This window comes from Danio aesculapii, chromosome 5, assembly GCF_903798145.1.
Source record: "Danio aesculapii chromosome 5, fDanAes4.1, whole genome shotgun sequence".
In the NCBI taxonomy this organism is placed as follows: Eukaryota; Metazoa; Chordata; class Actinopteri; order Cypriniformes; family Danionidae; genus Danio; species Danio aesculapii.
Genome location: NC_079439.1, coordinates 28,987,319 through 29,008,744, shown reverse-complemented (window position 1 = coordinate 29,008,744; position 21,426 = coordinate 28,987,319). Strand labels below are relative to the sequence as shown.

The window sequence follows — 21,426 nt, the reverse complement described above, 5'->3', positions numbered from 1 at the left end:
GCCCGTGAACCTGGGAGGCCGTTTAGCGAACTGAATCGCATAGCCGAGTCTGGTCGTATGGATGAGCCATTGCGATGGGCTGGCCCGCGCTAACCAGGCAGGCAGAGCCCCCGCAAATGGTCCCACCCGCACGATCGCTGACGTGCCAGCGGCGGGGCAGCGTGGAGTGAGTGGGCTCATCCGGGGAGCGCTGGGGTCCCACAGGAGAGCAGGAGAGGAGATGTTCTCGTCTCGCACTCAAACTCCAGGAGAGGGGCTGGGAGTGGAGAGAAAGGAGACCGTTCTCTCGTGCTCCATGAGCCATTGGCGAAATGCACCGATCCTGCGAGCTGGAAGGCATAGCGTCCCAGACTGGCAGTGTTCGGGCTGTCACATCTGGAGGAGGGGAAAAGTGCTCTTTCACTGAGGATTTTGATGGCGTTTTTTTTTTTTTTTTTTTACGCCTTTAAATAACGTGCCCCGCCCTCCAGCGGGGAAAGAGCAAATTCCCTCCTCCCCAGATGGCCCGCCTCAGGGACGCTTCGCGGTCCGTTTTACCGAACTTAGCGGCGCCCTGGGCGGGGGACGCTGGTTGCCTGCGCGATGCTCGGCGCAGCCGCGTGGCCGGAGGCGCAGGCGGGGCGGCGAAGCAAAGCTGCGGGCGGGCGTCCTCGGCGAAAAAGCAGCGGATGTGGATGGCTCGGCGGGGGGGAGCGGTCATACAATCCCGCCGATAGAGACCTCGCCCATCGCCTCCGACTGCTCTTTCACCGGCGTGAATTCCTGGGCGAATTCACTGCCAGTGTCGCCGAACAGGCCAGCCTGGGAAATGGGTGAGTTAAGAAAGCGAACTTTGTCAACGTCACGCACATCACCAGGTTTAGCCTGAGGTGGCATTCCTGGATCACGGATGTGATCATCGTCCTTCCCAGGGCACACACAGCCGACTTTTTTTTTTTTTTTTTTTTTTGTAAGAGCATAGTCGGTTGCGGTGCGGAGCGCATGCTCAGTCCTGGGTCAGAACCATCCTCGCGCAGCCGGGCCAGCGCCTGCGCTTGGTAGCGCTGGTAGGTGGCCATAGCGTGCATGGTGAGGGGGAAGGCGCACGCAGCACACTGCGTGAGCCTACTGTGCCCAACCAGGAAGAAGGGGATGGGGAGGCTTAGAAGGTCTCGCCTTCATCCTCCACATCACACCCCTCTAATCGGTCCGGCCGCGGAGCTGGGGGATAAACCATCTCCAGAGCCACGGCCGAAGCAGCCTGGGGAAGCACAGCCGCAAAGTCTGCTTCTGGATTCGACGCCGCGCTCAAAGTCCCGGAGGGAGCGAGCGGGTTCGAATCCTCGTCAGACCTTGACAGCCCAACCTCCAAGGATGGTGAGGATGGAAGCGCACGCAGATCGGGCAGAAAAAAGTGCCCTCAGGACAGCGTGAGTTTACTGTGCACTTCCGGGAAGAAGGGGACGGGAGGCTTTGAAGGTCTTGCCTCCTTATATCCTCCACATACACCCATCTAGTCGGTCCGGCCGCGGGGCTGGGGGATAAACCATCACCAGACCCACGGCCGAAGCAGCCCGAGAAAGCACGGCCATCATGTCTGCTTTTTAGATGCTAACGCCGCGCTCTCCACCCCGGAGGGAGGGAGCGAGCGGGCTCGCATCCTCATCAGACAATGACAGCCCATCCTCCGATGCAGCGATGGACATCTGACCCCCGGTGTCATCAGGTGAGAGAGCGACCATCCAAGGACGGAGCGCTTCTCTTCACCTGAAGCTTGGATGGAGCGCGTGGAGGAGCGAGAGGTCCACGGCCCGGGGGCGGCGGATTTACTCTCACTGAAACCCTCAGATCTGCCCGAGTGCCAACCGCAGTGCGGGGGACAACTGGGGTGGGTGGCTCTTTTGCAAGAGCGAGCCGCGATCTTAACTGCGCAACAGACATGACATCAGTGATGGCATGCACTGCCCGCGAGCACTGCATTAACATGCTGGACCCCCAGACATGAAACGCTGTGCTCGTGCCCATCATCCGGGGATAGGAAACCACCGCATCCAGAAACGCACGGTCGGAGTGACGTCTTGAAAAAGACGCGCTGCACGACCGTGTTGCTCTTTTAGGAAAGCTTTTTTCCTATATACAAACCGCTCTTGGAGGACCGGACCCAAAGGACGCCAGGCAAGGGAGAAATACCCAGCTCGACCATCTGCCACTGCGTATACGCGCTCTGGACCGGGAGAAGCTGCTTCTCGATCTCTCTCTGTAGACACAGGTTGGAGATACCCTCAAAGACTCTCTCAGAAGCTTCGTGAAAGGCTCTGAAAGCGAAAGGATGTCGAGCATGGCACTGGCTGCGTCTTTATAGCATGACTGATTGTCATTGACGCCAGCTGTGCACGCTGACGCTGCCAACTCATTGGCATTTCATTGGCCCGTTTTTATACTCTTTCAGATGATTGGATTCTGACGAAATCCCCATAGTGGAAGTTTCCACATAGCATTGGAGTTCCCATCCGAAGGGGAACTGAAGTATACCAGAGCCTTAAATCTCAAATTCAGAGGCTAGTCAGGGACTGTTTAAGTGAGTGTGAAATATCAAAGCAAGAGTCTGAGAGGAAGAGCATTGCTGATCCCTAAAATTTATTCAGCAGGCTAAATATTTGGATCAGTGGACTGGATTTTACGACAGTGTTTCTATCTTAAGGGTTCATCCTTATGCTCTAATTAAGTGGTTCCTGACCCTGTTCCTGGGCTGTGTCCAAATGTGTAGGCTGCTGATTTGTTGCCTTGCTGTTTAACCAAGCAGCAGATGAAGGCACCTCACAAAACCAGGGTTCCCACTTTAAGCCAATATATCAAATTCCCCAACTTTCACTAAAGAGCTTAATTTACATGACGTCTAATGAACATAAAAAGAGTTTGGTGTTGTGCTTACATATTAATTATATATTCAATAACCTGTTAAAAATTATAACACTATTTAGCCGCTACAAAAAACAATGGATAATTTACCTCAGATTTCAAAAAAGATCTGAAGCACTTGACGTTTATGTGAAGTGCTCTTTCTTTGTCTTTCTCATAATTTGTCTCTCAAATATTACTAAATACATTAATGTAACACAAGATTTTTGTGCTCTTTAAGGCAGTGAAGGATATACACTAAAGGTATCTCAGGAGAAACAAAGTGTAGCTATATTAAAATTCAGATGCATCTTGTTGACGTTCCTATCTGCATCCTGCAAAAGCCAGCATTCTTCAGCCTTCAAACACAGCCCTGGATTACACACAACACTGCACATTTTATAAGTCTCATTCATGCACACTAGATTGGACTCATTAGCTTATTACTAAGAAACTTACAGTAGGACAAAAATGTTTGTAGTAGGACCGATATTGTTAGTCACACAAAGCAATGGCACCAGTGTTGTCTTAAATCTAACTAAACACACCCTCAAACTGAAGTGCCCTCCGGAGACATATTCATCCAAAATTTCTGGAACACAGAATATGTCTTGCACTGTGAAAGGGGCTTTGAATAAGCAAAGATGTACAGTCAATGTGAAACCAAGACATTTGAGGAAGTATGTACAGCAGTCTTACGTTATTCTCTGCATCACTTCTCTCACATACATTTAGCTAAAGAGCCACAGTTGTCAGTGATTCCTCCTACTGAAATATTGTGTAATGTGTGACTACTCATTGCCAATGCACCCTGTAATGTGCAAAGCACAGCATGTAAAGTAATGGATCAGTGATCCAATGAATTTAAAAATCACGTGGTGTATACTAGAGATCATCATGGGTTTGCTTGAATCTGAAAACCAAAGTCTGACCAAAGGCCAGAGCAGGTTTGGCTCTGAAATTTGGGCACAGGTCAGATTCAGTATTAGTGGCCTCTGTAAAAACTTAAAATTCTGCTATTATTGGCTCAACCTTTACTTATCACAAACATGTTTGAGATTTTTTTTTTTTTTTTATCACAAAATAAGTTATTTAAAAAAATTTGGAAACCTTTAACCATTGACTTTATCGGAAATAAAGGTACAGGAGTTGTCACTTATCACAGTACCTTTTTAAAAAATACATATTTGTACTCAAATAGTCCACAGTAGTACCTAAAAGGTGCATTATTAGTACCAAAATGTAACTAAAAAGTACCTTTGAGGTACCATTATGGACCCTTCAGATACAAATATGTACCTTTTGAAAAGGTACTGCCCCGGTGACAACTCCTGTACCTTTATTTCTGAGAGTGTACAAAGCATTTTCCCCATACTATGGTAGTCAGTGGTTACATGTTTTAACATGTTACACAAACACAGGTTTTATTGTTTTGCACATGTTTTAATATCTTATTTTGTGTTTACCATAAAACGTTTGCTCATATAGTTTTGGAACCACTTGAGTGTGAACTATGCTTTTAATTTATAATAAATGTGTATTTTTTTCCCCCAAATGGACCACCGCCTGATGAGTGATTGTCATTTTAGCACTGTTTAGCTATTGTCTGTTAGGGGTAGAACAATACATTGTAATATTGAGATATAGTAAAATAAAAATGCATCACTGATGTAAACAATATGATTTGCAGTATTGTGTTTGTTTTATCCAAGAGCAAACTTTCTATATTTATGACGTATTCACAGACATGAAATCAAATATGAGCTGACACATTTGGGTTTGTTTACCACAAACAGAGAAGACGAACACACAAATATGTCATTATGTGATGAGATGCTTGTAGTGCATGGTTCAGTGTTGTGAATTACAGATAATAAATTGTTATTTAATGTTCAGTTTGTTGCACAAAGCAATCATGTTGCTTCATACAACCGGGGAGCCGTGTTTATTAATTCCGATTGCATGCAAATGGTTTTTGAATTTCAAGGTGATGTCACTCACTTACTTAAACAGCAATGGCTGGAGCGACAGTGCACAAAGGGAAAGTGTATACATCATTTAAATCACCATATCTCCTTTTAGACTTAAGTGTATTGTTACCAGTGTTGTACTAGTCACTGAAAAATAGTAACTAGTTACAGTTACTAGTTACTTTGTTCAAAAACTCAATTACTTTATTGATTAGGTACACCAAAAAGTAATGCATTACTATTAAGTCATTTTTGAGTTACCTTTTCAAAGAACATTTTTAATGCTACCATTAATGCCCTTATAACATCACTTCAGTGCTGCATGGTAAATACACTGTTGATCAGCTTCAAAATTAATTAATTAATTTAATCCTCCCAACTAAAAAACAAGACAGACTTAAACAAAAAGTATTTTTTAAACACTAATTTAAGACCAGTAGCACAAAAATAAAAATATCACAAGGTTTTAAACTAGCTGAATAATGTATTCAGAAACAAAAAAAGCAAAAACTAAAGTTTGTATTTAACCCTTAAACATGTTCTTTCACAGCTTGAGTATGAAAACTAGCAACAATATCCAACAAACACAAAACCTTTTTGAAATAAATAAATGGAAGTAATCTAAATTATCATTCAGAATCAATTTGGTGAAACTCAAAATTTACCAGAAAAAAACTGCTATAATAGAAAACCATTAAATTTTATTAATTTTAAGCAAAACAAAAACATAACAGCTGGCCAAAAATTAAATCTATGAGCAATTTTCAATCTAACCACAAATTAAACGTGGTATGTCAACAACGTATGGAAAGTAAGCCGTGTATACTCAAAGTGCAAAATCTGCTATTGTATAACAGCTATAAAATATGTAAAACAAAAAATAAAATCACATTTTTTTCTGTGCAATACAATACTATGGGCTCTATTTTAATGATCTAGGTGCAAAGTGTAAAGCGCAGAGCGCAAAAGCATTAAAGGTTTGTGCGAATCCACTTTTGCTATTTTATGGACGGAAAAATACACTGCACCAAAGTGCATGGTTGTGCTTATTTTCCTAATGAGTTCTGGGTGTGTTTTGATAATAAACCAATCAGAGTCTCATCACTTATTTCCTATAAGAATCAGCTGCGTCTCACCATAGCGTATTTTCAATTTACAAGGCGGACATTGTAAGAGGAAAAACTGAATGCTTCACTATTGAGAAAACAGTTAAACAGACCATCTGTAGTGCAAGGATAAAGAACAAATCCCCTCCGATCGGCCTTTACTTTCACTTTCTCTTTCTCTCTTTCGTGGATAAGGAAACGGTGTTGTACACACTCCACCGAAGACATCCATTAACCTACATATTTAATTTCATTTGTTCAGCGCAAAGATTTGTTTCAAAACTATTTCTAAATTCAGTTCCAATTTCCAGCAAAGGAATAATATAGCAATAATAACAAAGTGTGGTCAAACAACTGAGTTATATCCAAACACACATGCTATGCCCCATATGGTCTAAAACCTGACTGGCGGACAAATCTAACCTTGTTTTTAATACAACAAAAATAAAGATGCATATAATAAATACTACTACTAATAATAATAACATTATACAGAAGCAAGTTGTTGTGAATAAACTGAAAAAAGACCTCTGTGATGAAGAAGGCATGGAGGCAGTGGTTTTTATATTTATGTTTATATTTTATATTTATGGGGAACACCCATGAGTGCACTGAAATATAACACAGATGTGTCACTCAGTCTACTAAACTAATGAATTTTGTTATACAGATAACAAATGTGTGCTTATTTATTTGAAACAACAAACATAGTAGTATTAGTAATAGTAATTAACAATAGTAATGTTAATAGTCTCTCGATCTCTTGCGACTGCACAATTGGCCTACCTCGCGCACATTCGGTCTCTCTGCTTTCACTTTACTGTTGTCCAGCCTGGTGCCTTATACACAACGCGTCTTCTTTACAGTGGTTGGTTGGTATTTACCAATGCCGATGTAAACAGGAAGATGTGGGCTTGACTGCAGCCAAAATTAATTCATTTATCAAGTAACGGACAAATGCAACATATTGTAACGATAACGGCGTTAATATATATTATTTTCTGTCAAAAGTAATGCCGTTACAGTAACACATTACTAGTAACGCATTATTGCCCACTGATTGTTATACCCCTAATTTTTGAGTTAAATGCATTTTTGAGAAATGCAGAAAACACATGTAAGGTAATAAACATCGCACACAGAAATCCAACTTATAGATGAGATCCATCAGAAATAAACACTAATTTCATTATGTTTATTATACACATTTATTTTTCCAAAACACCAGTCACAATTGAATGCCCAACACAAAAACTCATTGTGTGCATCATGCAAAATAAACCACAAAAATAAATAAATAAATAAATAAAAGTAGTGGCCAATTCAGGAATTTTCTCAACCAGGATTTTTCCTTAAAGACTGTGTGACTGCAGGCTGTGCACACATTTACTTTTAGGATCCAGTCAGCTTTGAAAATCAATGCCATTGGATAGTATTAATAATTAATTTAAGTTTTTTTCTTCTATAAAAAATTGAACAATCATGCCTGGTTCCGATAAGAAGTGATTGAAGTCGATTTGGATTGGCTGCAAATGTTAGGACCTGAGAAATTTCCAGCGTTTTAGTGCTATGTGTGTGTCCCCGACACTTACCTTTGGCTGTTATAGCAGGCTCTTCTCCCAGCAGAAGTTTAAGCCTTTTTGCATGAATCTTGCCTTGGTAATGAGACTGCGCTACCACAGCTGAAGTAAAGGACATATTACACAGTGTACAGCACTTGTTCTTATCCACATCTCCTTCCTCACTTCCCTGCAACACATCACACAAATGTATCACGGTCAGAAGGTCAAACTGAGCAAGGGCATGATTTAAAAGAGGAAATCAAAAGCTTAACATGGCACCATTCTCACAGCAGTTTTCTCAGACAAACCCTGGAGGTCAAACCCCCCAACAGCGCTTGAGGGTAAATGTGCTGCAGATGTACAGAGTGAAGAATGGGAGCGAGACGGGGAGTGCAAATGTCTCGGCTATTTCGGGATTGGTTATGTGGTTCCTGGTGGGATGCAAATGGAGGTGATTTAACAGTAATGGGGACAGTTTGATTGAAGCATCACATGCTGAAAGTGAAGACCTCACCCATGGCCTGCAGTAACATCTATTATGTCTGTTACAGCCAATACTAGACGTAAAATCTGTGAAGTCATTTCAGGACTGAGATCAGTTTCCTAGAGATACGTCAATCAGTATACAGTTTGCATTTGGCTGAAAATGCAGAATATTGTAGGGGTTTCTGGACTATTCCAAAAAGCTTACAATAAGTGAATAGAACATTAAATTCTAACTTAAATATATTATATATGTTTTACAAAAAACTGAAAGTAAAACAACAGAATTAAAAGGAATTTGAAATTTTATATAAATTCAGAGATTGCAACATTATAAAGTACAGTGTGAAAGATTAGTGTTACTTAATACTAATTTGTTACTCGCAATAAGTTAGGGATATTGTGAGAGACTCAGTGGATGTCATACAAATGGTGTTTGTTTCAGTTCAGACATTTTTGGGTAGGGAGGCAAATGTATTGGGTGAAAGAAAAACCTTATTTTGGTGATTTCAATGTAATGGTCTCATTGTGTACAGGTGTGCCTTATATTGGGCCAATACCAAAAGACAACTCTTTTCAATGTGGCATCAGTTTCAACATTTCGTGGGTATAAACAGCTAGGGCTGGGCGATTTCGCCTAAAATTTTTATTCTTAAAAAAAAGTGAAAAAAAACAACAAAATAAAATATGTTTTTAAAAGAAGAAAATAAGCAGTATCTTTTCTAAAAAAAATAAGTCGTGTATATCCTGTAAATATTGCGTCAACGCTACCAAACCGACCAATCACAGAGATTGCACTACGTGTTGTCGCACCGTGTAGTTACAAGTACATTTTTGTGAGGTGTGTGAGTATGCGACCGTGCACCGGACCATATGCGTGCTCTCAACGTAGAGGTATAAATCATCCTTAACAGAGCGGGATCACGTGACTCCACACACGTTAGGGAATTTTTTTTTTTTTTTAATCGACCTGGAAAAATTAGATTGATTATAGTTTCTGAATGTCGATTTCAATTATTCTTCAATTAATCACCCTATAAACAGCTTGTATTGTCAGTAAGTCATTCAAAGGTCATCATTCAAACAGTCATCAACACACAATGTCACTTAACGAACAAGCAGCGCCACCTGGCCATGGCGCACCTTCGGGTTAGTGGCAGGCAGTCAGATGTTTCTTGTGAACTTGGTGCGTCTCAAAGTGTCATCAGCAGACTTGCATGAAAACACAGAACTACTGGTAGAGTTTATGACAGACCCAGGATTGTAACTCCACGAGTGACCGACCGCAACGATGACCAGTACCTAAGGAACTGCCACACAGCTGCAGGTCCGTTTACGAGATGTGAGGAGTACTACGGTTTCCAGACAAACTATTCGCAACCGACTCCACTGCTTTGGCTTGAATGCCAGATGACCATTGCAGGTGACTCCTTTGACACCAAGACACTGCCCTGAACATTTGCAGTGGGCATCTGAACAATGCAGCAGTGGTCTACCGTCCTGTTCACTGATGGGTGTTGCATGAATTACTGAATTGATGGTCGTCAGGGTTGCTAGAGAAGGCGAAGTGACCAATACGCTGAGGTCAACATGGTCCCCAGGGTTTGCTTTCGCAGAGGAGGTGCAAAAGTCTGGGCCGGCATCACCAGTCAACACAAAACTTGGTTATTGTCATTGCCAATCACTGCACATTCTTACCTCAGAGACATCAAAAAACTAATCATCATCCCATAATTCCACCAGCACACCGCCAACTTTCTGTTCATGAATGATAATGCTCCACCACATTGTGGCAGAATTGTCACAGCGCAACTTCAGGAAGTTGGAGTGCCTCATATGGTATGGCCATCAATGTCCCCTGACCTGAACCCCATAGAGCACATCTGGGACCAGTTGAAGCAGAGACTGGATGATCGTACCTCACCCCCACATGACCTGGCAGAACTGCGTGTAGCATTTGTGGAAGAGTGGAACACACTGTCTCAGAACAACATCATGAGGCTAGTGAAAAGCATGAGTCGTCGCTGTCAAGCTGTCATTGCGGCAAATGGTGGAAACACCCACTACTGACATTGTCAATTTTTGTTATTTGAGGCTATCCTTGTTATTGTCAAACTTTTTGGGGTAATAAATATTAAACTAATGAAAATGGTGTTTCTACTCATACATTATTATTAATTTCAAAGGAAACTTTTACCTATTTCATTAAAATTCAGAGCAAATAGGAAAAACACTTGTGTAAATAACAATATCCCTAACTTATTGTGAGTAGTGTAGGTAATCAAAATTTGTTTTAAAAAGTTTGGAATATTTAGTAAACAAATAATACTGTTACTCAAAACATATGCATTAGATTGATATAAATTAACAGCAAAGTCATTCATAATGGGGGATTTTTTGTTCCTGCATTAGAGAAACTTGTTCATGCTTTTATGACCAGCAGAGTGGATTACTGTAAATGACTCCTCTCTGGTCTTCCCAAAAAGGACAGTCAGACAGTTGCAGCTCATCCAGAATGCAGCTGTTAGGATTCTGACCAGAACCAGAAAATCAGAGCACATCTCACCTGTCCTCAGGTCTTTACCCTGGGTTCCAGTTACATTCAGAATAGATTTTAAAGTATTATTACTTGTCTATAAATCACTAAACGGCCTAGGATCTCAATACATTACAGATATGCTCACTGAATACAAACCTAACAGATCACTCACATGTTTAGGATCAAGTAAATTAGAAATTCTAAGAGTTCAGGGTGAATCAGCCTTCAGCTACTACGCCCCCGCTGCTGAAATCAGCTCCCAAAAATGATCAGATGTGCTCCAACATTAGGCACATTCAAATATACTTGTTTCTTTTATTCTTGTTTATGTAAAGCACTTTGAATTACCATTGTGTATGAAATATGCAATATAAATAAACTTGCCTTGCATTTATTTTTATCATTTATCATAGTTGTCAAGTCACTCCAACTAATATTAAAAGTACTGCTTTTACATAAATCTACTTGAATGATTGCAATACCCAAGATGCTAAACCTGATGCGATTACTTTCTTTTCTTTTTTTACCTAAAAAAAAAGCAAGCAATTTTTAGTTGCTTCCATTCTGAACTTTCCTAGTCTTTGGCCTTGTTAGATATACCTAATGGGCATTGTAGCTGTTAACTGTAATTACAGGGAGAGACTTTATATTGATAGTAATCAAAAACAATGGTTGCCCTACAGCTCAGTTTCCAGCTCTATGAATAAAACAAGGAGCTTATTTGCATAAATTTTCCAGCAATTTTGTTCCATTGCCACACAGAGCCTTGGACCATAGTAAGGGCAAACTGATATGACACATGTGAAGTGAAAAGAGGCTTAGGTTGCGCTTGGAGGCATTCTTACACAAGCATGCAAACACACAAATTCACTCACTGTCTGAGAGGGAAACACTGTCTTCCTGAGCCACAGAGCTAAATGAACTGCATTACTAATGGTGTGCTTTTAAAATATGATATGAAAATCAGTAAAGCCAGAATTGCTGAGCATGTATAAAATATGTTCAACATGCTTGTAGTTACTTCACCAAACAAATTAAATTTGTAATAGTCAAAAAAAAGCAAAAAAAAAAAAAAAACTGAGGGAATTTTTCCTGTGTGGACTGTCTACTTATGCCCAGTTCAGACTGCATGATTTTAGCCTCGATTTTGGGAAACCGCAGACAAATAGCCGAAATCACAGGCAAATCGGTGCTTGTTCACGTGAGTAACAATCACACATTGTGAATTATCAAAAACGTGATCTGAGAAAATCACCCAGATATTTACCCGTCAGATATTTGGCATGCTTAATATCTGCCCCTGTCAGCGATTCTAATCATGCTGTGTGAAATGTGTTCTGATTGAAAATAACATCAGCGATTACCTACAGCCTATGAGAAAGCGCAGTCCACTAGTATGAGTATCTGCAGGCCAGCGAGAGGCTAAAAGTGCTTCTTTTCAGTCTATTTGACCCAAGAAATGGAGGAAAAACTAGTGTAAATATGGCAGCGACAACTGTGTCCGAGTGACGTGTCATCTGAGCAATACCACAACTGGGTCGAAAAAGAAAAAAAAAGTTGAAGAAATAAGTACATTTTCTACCCCACTAAAGGTTTCTTTCTCATTATGTAATTAATAACAAAAGATATACTACATGACCTTGCAATGTTTCCATGTCACTTCTTGCATATGTTTGGTTGTGAGACAGTTTGTGGACCGAGACAAAGTTGTTGGCGATTTTTCCTTTTGTAAAGTCATGCAATGTAAAACCCCCCGTCTCCATCTTGCAGTGTAAACACAGCAGTGATGAAATGCTACCCCAGATAGTCATGCATTGTGAAAACATCTGTGACAAGACTACTTTGAAAATCATGCAGTCTGAACTCAGCATTACTGCAGTTTGACTTTGTAGGCCAGTATTGCTTGCGTCATTTAATAGATGTGTTTTTTGTCTACGCATGCCGGTTCAATTTAGATTTTCTCAGAAAGAGATTACATTGCTGTGACAGTATTTTATTTTTCTGGTTTATGCATGTATTTTTAACAGTTCCGAATTCAAATGGTTGGTTTGTCAATAGGTTATTGATTTAATTACTTTAAAATAAAATAAATCTAAACATTATAAATACACTCAAAAAAGCAGTTGCAAATCTGGGTAAAAATACAAATCAAATACAGATATCTTTTTCAAATAAATTTCCTTTTTACTCAACTTTAATTTTACTAGACTACAGGAGACAAAGTCTTCCTCTCCATATGAACCAGACATCTTATAAACACCCCACGCTTCTTGAAAAACATTGTGCAATTATGAGTGTGCTCCACACAGCTAAGCAGGCTTAAAATGTAGGACACACTCTCCTCTCCACATCGTCAAATTGTAATTATGAGGTTCTATCTGCATTCTAAATAATTTTGAGATATTAAGCTTCAAAGTTTTTGTATTCCATACAGCAAACAATATGTGTGTAACAGTTCTCTTTCATATATTAACATGACAGAGACTCTAAATGTACTCTAACTGAAATGATCAAAATTCTCTTAAATTTGCAATTTGGGGTAAAAAAAAACAGGACAAATGCTGATACTGTAGAACCTTTTAGTTCTACAAAGACATTTTCCTCTTGGAATTATAAGGTTCTACTTAGCAGATTACTGAAGCATTACTTTTCAACAAATACAATCACAAAATTAAAAATTGGTGTTGTAACAATATGTTGATGCTTGAGAAAGTTTTACTTTCTATAACGTTTAATGAATGTTTTAGGGTGAATATTTTTTCTTGTTCAAATTAAGCTCACAAGGCCGTGCTAAATATTTTGTCCAGTGCAGCTGTTGATTTTATGTAATTAATTGATTAATTAATTTATTGAATTTTATGTGTTTGTATTATTTGAATTATATGTTCATGAATTTAATTAAGTATGTGCCCTTCAAGGCTTATTATCAAATTTAAAGAATTTAAAAGAAAACAGACAATAAGCGAATTAGTTTAATAAACACTGAAAAGGTTTCACTGACTACATATACACAAATAAAAATATTTCACATTTGATATATAATAAACTTTTTCAACAATGTAAAATGTAACATTTCATCTCGATGTCAAAAAATGCTTCTAAATCATCACATTTACACAAATATTTTAGTTTCAGGTTTCTTCTTAATATTGTGTGCTGCGGCATTATTTAGTCGACTCTGATTTTGTGTTTATTTCTGGTCTCCCGCTGTCAGCAGAGCAGTCTGGTGAAATGACAAAGAAAGCTGATCCTGATGCGTGCATACGAAATGCTGATTGGCTTACAGAAAGAACCTTATAGAGCCAAACTAGAGTTACATTTTGTAGATGAAACCTTTTTTTTTTTTTTAAGTCTTAAAATGTAAACAACTTATAAAAAACATCACATAATGTAAACAAGTTGTCATTTAATAGGAATATGTAAATTATTCAATTTTGACAAAAATGTCAGATAGAACCTGATAACTCTAAGGTGACGATAGACAGGTTACCAGACACTTTCTTTTCAACATTCCATGTTTATGGAAAACAACATGCCATTCTGGGTATGCATCAAGCAGGTAAGTGGGCTTGACAAACCACCGGTAGGACACACTCCCTTCTCTTCATTCATTCATTCATTTTCTTTTTGGCTTAGCCCCCTTATTATTCCGGGGTCGCCACAGCGTAATGAACCGCCAACTTATCCAGCACACGTTTTACACAGCGGATGCCCTTTCAGCTGCAACCCATCTCTGGGAATCATCCATACACACTCATTCACATGAGACACTACGGACAATGTAGCCTACCCAGTTCACCTATACCACATGTCTTTGGACTGTGGGGGAAACCGGAGCACCCGGAGGAAACCCACACGAACATGGGCAGAACATGCAAACTCCACACAGAAAGGCCAACTGACCCAGCCGAGGCTCGAAGCAGCGACCTTCTTGCTGTGAGGCGACAGCACTACCTACTGCGCCAATGCGTCGCCTCCCTTCTCTTTGTATGAAAGTAAAACTTAACCAACTTAGACTTGTCATAGCATTTTTATGTTACTGCTCTCTGATGATTTAAAGTCTTTTATCCTCACTTAAGTCACTTCAGCTTAAAAAATCTGCTAAATTAATAAATCAAAACATAAATATAAAACAGCCCAAAAGAAAAAGAACAATACAATCACACAGCCGCACCATTTTATCATAGGTTTTACACAACTTTGAGTTTTTTTTCTCAAACTGTGTCTAACTTGAGTGTTCCACGTTACAAATGCATCAATGTACGCCAATGTAAACTGAGAAAGTACTGCATTAGAAAAGCTATACATAGGGATACAGATGTGATGTGATCATAAACATGTACACAACTGCAAATGTACACCCTTTATGGCATGAAAAAACTTATGAAGTATGGTAACTTCATTGATGTTGATTGCAATTTTTGCTTTTTGTCTTGTCTCGTTAAAAGTCTTGTAATAACCCCCAGTAACCAGGGAATTTTCAATGAGTATTTAAATGAGTGCTGTAAAGAGGGTTAACTGATATCATACTAACCATTAATCTTCATAATTTGCATGAAAAGGAATACAATTTGTTGCAATGTTTATTTCACCTGAAAACTGCAGTGAATTTGGAGCATAGTATGTATGTTTTGGAGTTTTGCAAAAATGTTGGTAGAGGCTTATTTTTCCATTGAGCTTAGGTAGGCTTTGCATATTGTGCAGCAGGGAATTACTGTATGCATTTCAGTTGGTCTGCAGAAATGCACTGTCTTCTCTGTTTGTAAGCATCATAGAAGCCAAGTGCCTTCAGTGCTAATGGAGGGAGCTGAACACAAGCACACAAGAACAAATCTCTTCACCAAATGACCTTGCTCTGTGCTCCGCTATGTGCACTGTACATTCACTATATCCATTACCTCCTCACCAGAGTCTCCCACACAACTGCATTCAGAACTTAGTAATCTTTGTGTTAGTCACATTCGCTATACAAAGAGCAAAATAAAATCACCGCCAATGCAAAACACAGAATGGCTCTCTATTAAAAGCAAATCTGATAAAGAGCACAGATGTTAATGACTGCCATCTGCAATGCGCTGTTCCAAATTTGCACTGGCTCAATGTAATTTAATAGTTAAATTACTGTGTATGGTTGTTTTGGACATGATGAAATTATGACTTTGATATGCACGGTGCACAATGGTGCTAATTAGCGTTAAGTAGAAAATTTGGATTGATTTGGGAGCATTTTAATTGTTAAAATAGCCTCTGGTAATTTTAGACACTCTTTTTTCCTCAGATGAACCCAACACCTGTGAAAAGATGACAACAACGCTGTGAGGACTTCAGGTGCACTAACTCTATAATCAACAAACAAACCTGCCAATTTGTCCTCAACTTGTAATTAAAATTGATTGCAACATGTAATTATTATTTTGACATGTTCATTGTGTCAACTTAAATGAACACAATACACTCACCGGCCACTTTATTAGGTACACCTTACTATTACCGGCCTGGACTCCCTTTTGCCTTCAGATCTACCTTAATCCTTCGTGGCATAGATTCAACAAGGTACTGGAAATATTCCTCAGAGATTTTGGTCCATATTGACATGATAGCATCACACAGTTGCTGCAGATTTGTCGGCTGCACATCCATGATGCGAACTTCCCGTTCCACCACATCCCTAAGGTGCTCTATTGGATTGAGCTTTGGTGACTGTGGAGGCCATTTGAGTACATTGTCATGTTCAAGAAACCAGTCTGAGATGATTCGCGCTTTATGACATGGCGTGGTATCCTGCTGGAAATAGCCATCAGAAGATGGGTAAGCTATGGGCATGGATATGGTCAGAAACAATACTCAGGTAGGCTGTGGCGTGGATATGATGCTCAATTGGTATTAATGGGCCCAAAGTGTGCCAAGAAAACATCCCCCACACCATTACACCGCCACCACCAGTCTGAACATTGATACAAGGCAGGATGGATCTATGCTATCAAGTTGTTGATGCCAAATTCGGACCCTGGCGCAGCAGAAATCAAGACCAATCAGACCAGGCAACGATTTTTTAATCTTCTGTTGTCCAATTTTGGTGAGCCTGTGTAAATTATAGCCTCAGTTTCCTGTTCTTAGCTGACAGGAGTGGCACCCGATATGGTCTTCTGCTGCTGTAGCCCATCTGCCTCAAGGTTGGACGTGTTGTGCATACCTCGGTTGTAATGAGTGGTTATTTTAGTTACAGTTGCCTTTCTATCTGCTTGAACCATTCTGGCCATTCTCCTCTGACCTCTGGCATCAATAAGGCATTTGCGCCCACAGAACTGACGCTTGCTGGGTATTTTCTCTTTTTCTGACTATTTTCTGTAAACCCAAGAGATGGTTGTGCATGAAAATTCCAGTAGATCAGCAGTTTCTGAAATACTCAGACCAGCCTGTCTGGCACAAACAACCTTTCTTCTCTATTCTGATGCTCGGTTTGAACTGCAGCAGATCATCTTGACCCTGTCTACATGCCTAAATGCACTGAGTTGCTGCCATGTGATTGGCTGATTAGAAATTTGCATTAACGAGCAGTTGGACAGTTGTACCGAATCAAGTGGTGAGCTGGTGAGTGTGTGTTACATAAATTAGAATAACTTTCCAACAGTATGCATTATCTACAGCATGACTTTTATTTTTCTATGGTTATTTTTAGGAGGAAAGATGGTGCACTAAATACATATTTTTAACTTGGAAATCAAAGTGCAATGAAGATGTATTAAAATTTATTAAGAACAATCTTCTTAATCCAATGATATCACTTGGACATTTAATTAATGAGTGCATTGCTACAGTATATTGACATTCAAGGCATTCTGGTGTGTTGGGCTAACAATTCCCAATAGAAAAAAAAATCTGTACTATATATTTTCTCATTTACTACATATTTTCACTTTGACAGTCCTGTACTTCTCTTGGAAGTCTATTCAATTTTACAAACACACTGCCTGTCATGTAACATAATATAATAATGTTGATTTTACAGAATATGAAAATATATTCAAACAGCAAATCCAGTATCTAAAAGGAAAAAGCCACAAGCATGTGTGTGCATGAGCAATATTGATAGCTGCAGGAACAGGGAAATGACATCCAGAACTCTTCTATAGGAAAATGCCAAAGAAAAGCCCTGACTCAGCTGTATCCCTCCAGATTTAATCTCCAATGCGATTTGTCAGATATGTGTGGCTCACTTATTCTAAAGCCATGTGCAAAGCTGAAGATAATTACATGTCTGAATATACGTCTACACAGCAATTCACAGCCTGACGCTGAGAAAGACACATTGCTCTTCAGAAAAACAGATTTATGTCCGGTTCATTCATGCAATAAAATAATCTTTTTTTTTATGTGAAAGCAGTAAAATCACTTTTCTATCAACACAAAACAAAGTGTCTTCCACAGAGCTTAACCACCATAATAATATGAGTGCAACCTCAATAGCTGAAAATAATCATGGAATAAAGGGATTTCACACTGTACGCTACCTGAAAGTCTTTGACTTAATTCACTCAAAAATTACCTCATCGTTTACTGTGGTTTTAAATCTTTATGCGCTTCTTTCTTTTGCTGAACACAAAGAAGATATTTTGAAGAATGATGGCTGCTGGGACACATCGACATCTACAGTAGGAAAAAAAAATACTATGAAAGTCAATGGGTGCCAGCAACCAACATTTTTCAAAATATTCTCTTTTGTGTTCAACAGAAAACAGAAACTCAAATAGATTTTACAGACCCCCTAGTTTTTCGTGATTCCGCGATCACTGAATCCAGCGCAAAATCAACAAAAAGTCATACATTTTTGCAATCCTGCAAAATTTTTAATTTAAACGCAAAATAATTGCAAAAAAAAACTAAATAATCTCATAAAACATCCAATTCCAAACCATATAATCAAATTATATTTATTTCAGTTAGCAATGAATTGTTTTGCATAACTTGACTAGACGTTGCATACGCATCCCGCGTGATGTATTTGAGTGTCTCTCGAAATATAACATCTCATCTGCGACCCTCATAATCCAATCATTCATGAGAGTGGGGGGAAATGTTTTGCAGCCTGTCCAGTATAGAGCCCTGTATAGGCCTTAAATCTAAGCCCAAGCCCGGCCTTGGCCCAAGATGCAGATGCACAGGCTGTAGCCCTGCCCTTGTCCAACAGCTTAACATTTTAAATTTTTTACAGCTTATCATTTATTATTTTAAAACCCGAAGCGCGTGTTTTTTTTCATCAAACAGCTTATACTCCTACAGCCATTAAAATAGACCAGATTTGTATTTGATAGAAAGTTGATGTTTTTTCATTTTGTTTTTTTTTATCACAATAATTTAGAGAAATGTTTGGAGTTTTTATTTTGTTTGTTTTTTTTAATGTAAGTTTTGGTTTAAGTGACACCGATATCCAAGCAGGATGTGGCCTACAGTAAGTTTACTCGATTACAATTTGTGCATTGTCCATAACCACTTGGCTCATCATTTAAAGTTTTCACGATTTGAAAAGTTGAGCAGAAGTTTCCTCTAGCATTTTCACATTAAGTTTGCCATTGGCAATTTTTCCCATTATGTTCTCCATTGTACTGTACATGTTTGGAAATCTCTATGTGCAAGGCATCACTGTTGCTTCCAGACCGCACGCATTAGATCTCATTAAATTTTAAAAAAAGTTTTTGTTCTAAAGCAGGCCCGAAGCCTAATATACTTGCTAGCTATGACGTAAAAATTGGCCCGAAGACTAGCCCTAGGGGCATAAAAATGTCGGGCCGCGATGGGCTCTAGCTTAAAGGCAGGGCTCTAGTCCAGTAAGCAGACGCGGATGTCAATGGAAAGATTGAATTAGACATTCTGTGGTGTAAATTGGGCGTTTTGTGTGTTTGACGCGCTTCAGCCTGCAAAAGAAAGTGTGAGCAAACATCTAACAAACGGAACATTAGAACAGACAGAAAAGCAAGCAGTTTACAATGATGAAGATTGGTTCGAGGGTGATGGCCACTGGACGTGACCAAATTTTTTATATTTGTATATACAGTGCATCTGGAAAGTATTCATAGCGCTTCACTCTTTCAACATTTTTTATGTTACAGCCTTATTCAAAAATGGATTAAATTCATTTATTTCCTCAAAATTCTACACACAATACCCCATAATGACAATGTGAAAAAAATGATTTTTTGAAATTGTTGCAAATTTATTAAAAATAAAAAAAATGAAAATTCACATGTACACAAGTATTCACAGCCTTTGCTCAATACTTTGTTGATGCACCTTTGGCAGCAATTACAGCCTAAATTCTTTTTGAATATGAAGCCACAAGCTTGGCACACCTGTCTATCAGGTTGGATAGGAAGCTACAGTGTACAGCCATTTTCAGATCTCTCCAGAGATGTTCAATAGGATTTATATCTGGGCTCTGGCTGGGCCACTCAAGGACATTCACCGAGTTGTTGTGAAGCCACTCCATTGATATTTTGGCGGTGTGCTTTGGGCCATTGTCCTGCTGGAAGATGAACCGTTACCCCAGTCTGAGGTCAAGAGCACTCTGAAGCAGATTTTCATTTAGGATGTCTCTGTGCATTGCTGCATTCATCTTTCCCTCTATTCTGACTAGTCTTCCAGTTCCTGCTGCTGAAAAACATCCCCAGAGCATGATGCTGCCACCAGCATGCTTCACTTTAGGGATTGTATTAGCCTGGTGATGAGTGGTGCCTGCTTTTCTCCAAATGTAACTGCTGGCATTCACTCCAAAGAGTTAAATTTTAGTCTCATCAAACCAGAGAGTTTTGTTTGTTATGGTCTGAGTCCTTCAGATGCCTTTTGGCAAATTCCAGGCGAGGAGTGGCTTTCGTCCGGCTACTCTAACATACAGGCCTGTTTGGTGGATTGCTACACAGATGGTTGGCCTTCTGTAAGGTTCTCCCCTCTCCACAGAAGAACGCTGGAGCTCAGACAGAGTAACGATCGGGTTGTTGATCACCTCCCTGACTAAGGCCCTTCTCCCTCGATCATTCAGCTTAGACGGCCGGCCAGCTCTAGGAAGAGTCCTGGTGGTTCCAAACATCTTCCACTTATGGATGATGGAGGCCACTGTGCTCATTGGAACTTTCAGAGAAGCAGAAATATTTTTTTTAACCTTCCCCAGCCTTGTGCCTCGAGACAATCCTGTCTCAGAGGTCTACAGACAATTCCCTTATCTTCATGCTTGGTTTGTGTTTTGACATGCACTGTCAACCCTGGGACCTTATATAGGCAGGTGTATGCCTTTTCAAATCACGTCCAATCAACTGAATTTACCTCAGGTGAACTCCAGTTAAGCTGCTGAAGAATGATCTGAAGTAAATGATTACATAATTTTTAATCTATCCCTTTAAATGCTATGACATTTGCAAAAAAAAAAAAAAAAAAACTTAACTTTTAAACCGTTCTCAGTGTTAAGTGTTAAACTCATGCCATTATGCTCTTCAGCTGATCAAGATTCATCAGCACTTGTCAGGAAAGTCGAAGAGCAAATAACTTACTTTCTGCCTTTTAAATGATTTTAATTCACTTGAACAGAAAAATAAACATTCTGAAAAGCACTGCATGAACGAGGAAACTATGAACGAGGTAGACTGAATGCTCTCTGAAATTGTTTTTGTTCTGAGGTTGCTTTGTGAATGCTTGTTTTCTAATGCAGCCTATTTGCACATAACAATGAAGCCTCTTTGTATTCAACAATCATCAGCTTCAGCGATAGCTAATCTGTTCTGCTTGCATGCATGCTCATGAATACCTTTCCCAACTATACACATTTTGTTTTTTATTTCAATTTGGGTTTTAGCTTTTTACTGATATAGAGTTGAGGAGAAAGAAATTGAAGAACGGAGAGA

General features: G+C 39.6%; 1 protein-coding gene across 1 annotated transcript in view; it reads right to left on the bottom strand.

Moving 5' to 3' along the window:
• zmat4a (zinc finger, matrin-type 4a) overlaps positions 1-21,426 on the bottom strand; it is a 186,767-nt gene that overhangs the window by 79,503 nt on the left and 85,838 nt on the right. Inside the window, exon 4 of the mRNA XM_056457848.1 lies at positions 7,546-7,702. Coding sequence (XP_056313823.1) covers positions 7,546-7,702 — 157 coding nt within the window. The remainder of the gene's footprint in view (positions 1-7,545; positions 7,703-21,426) is intronic.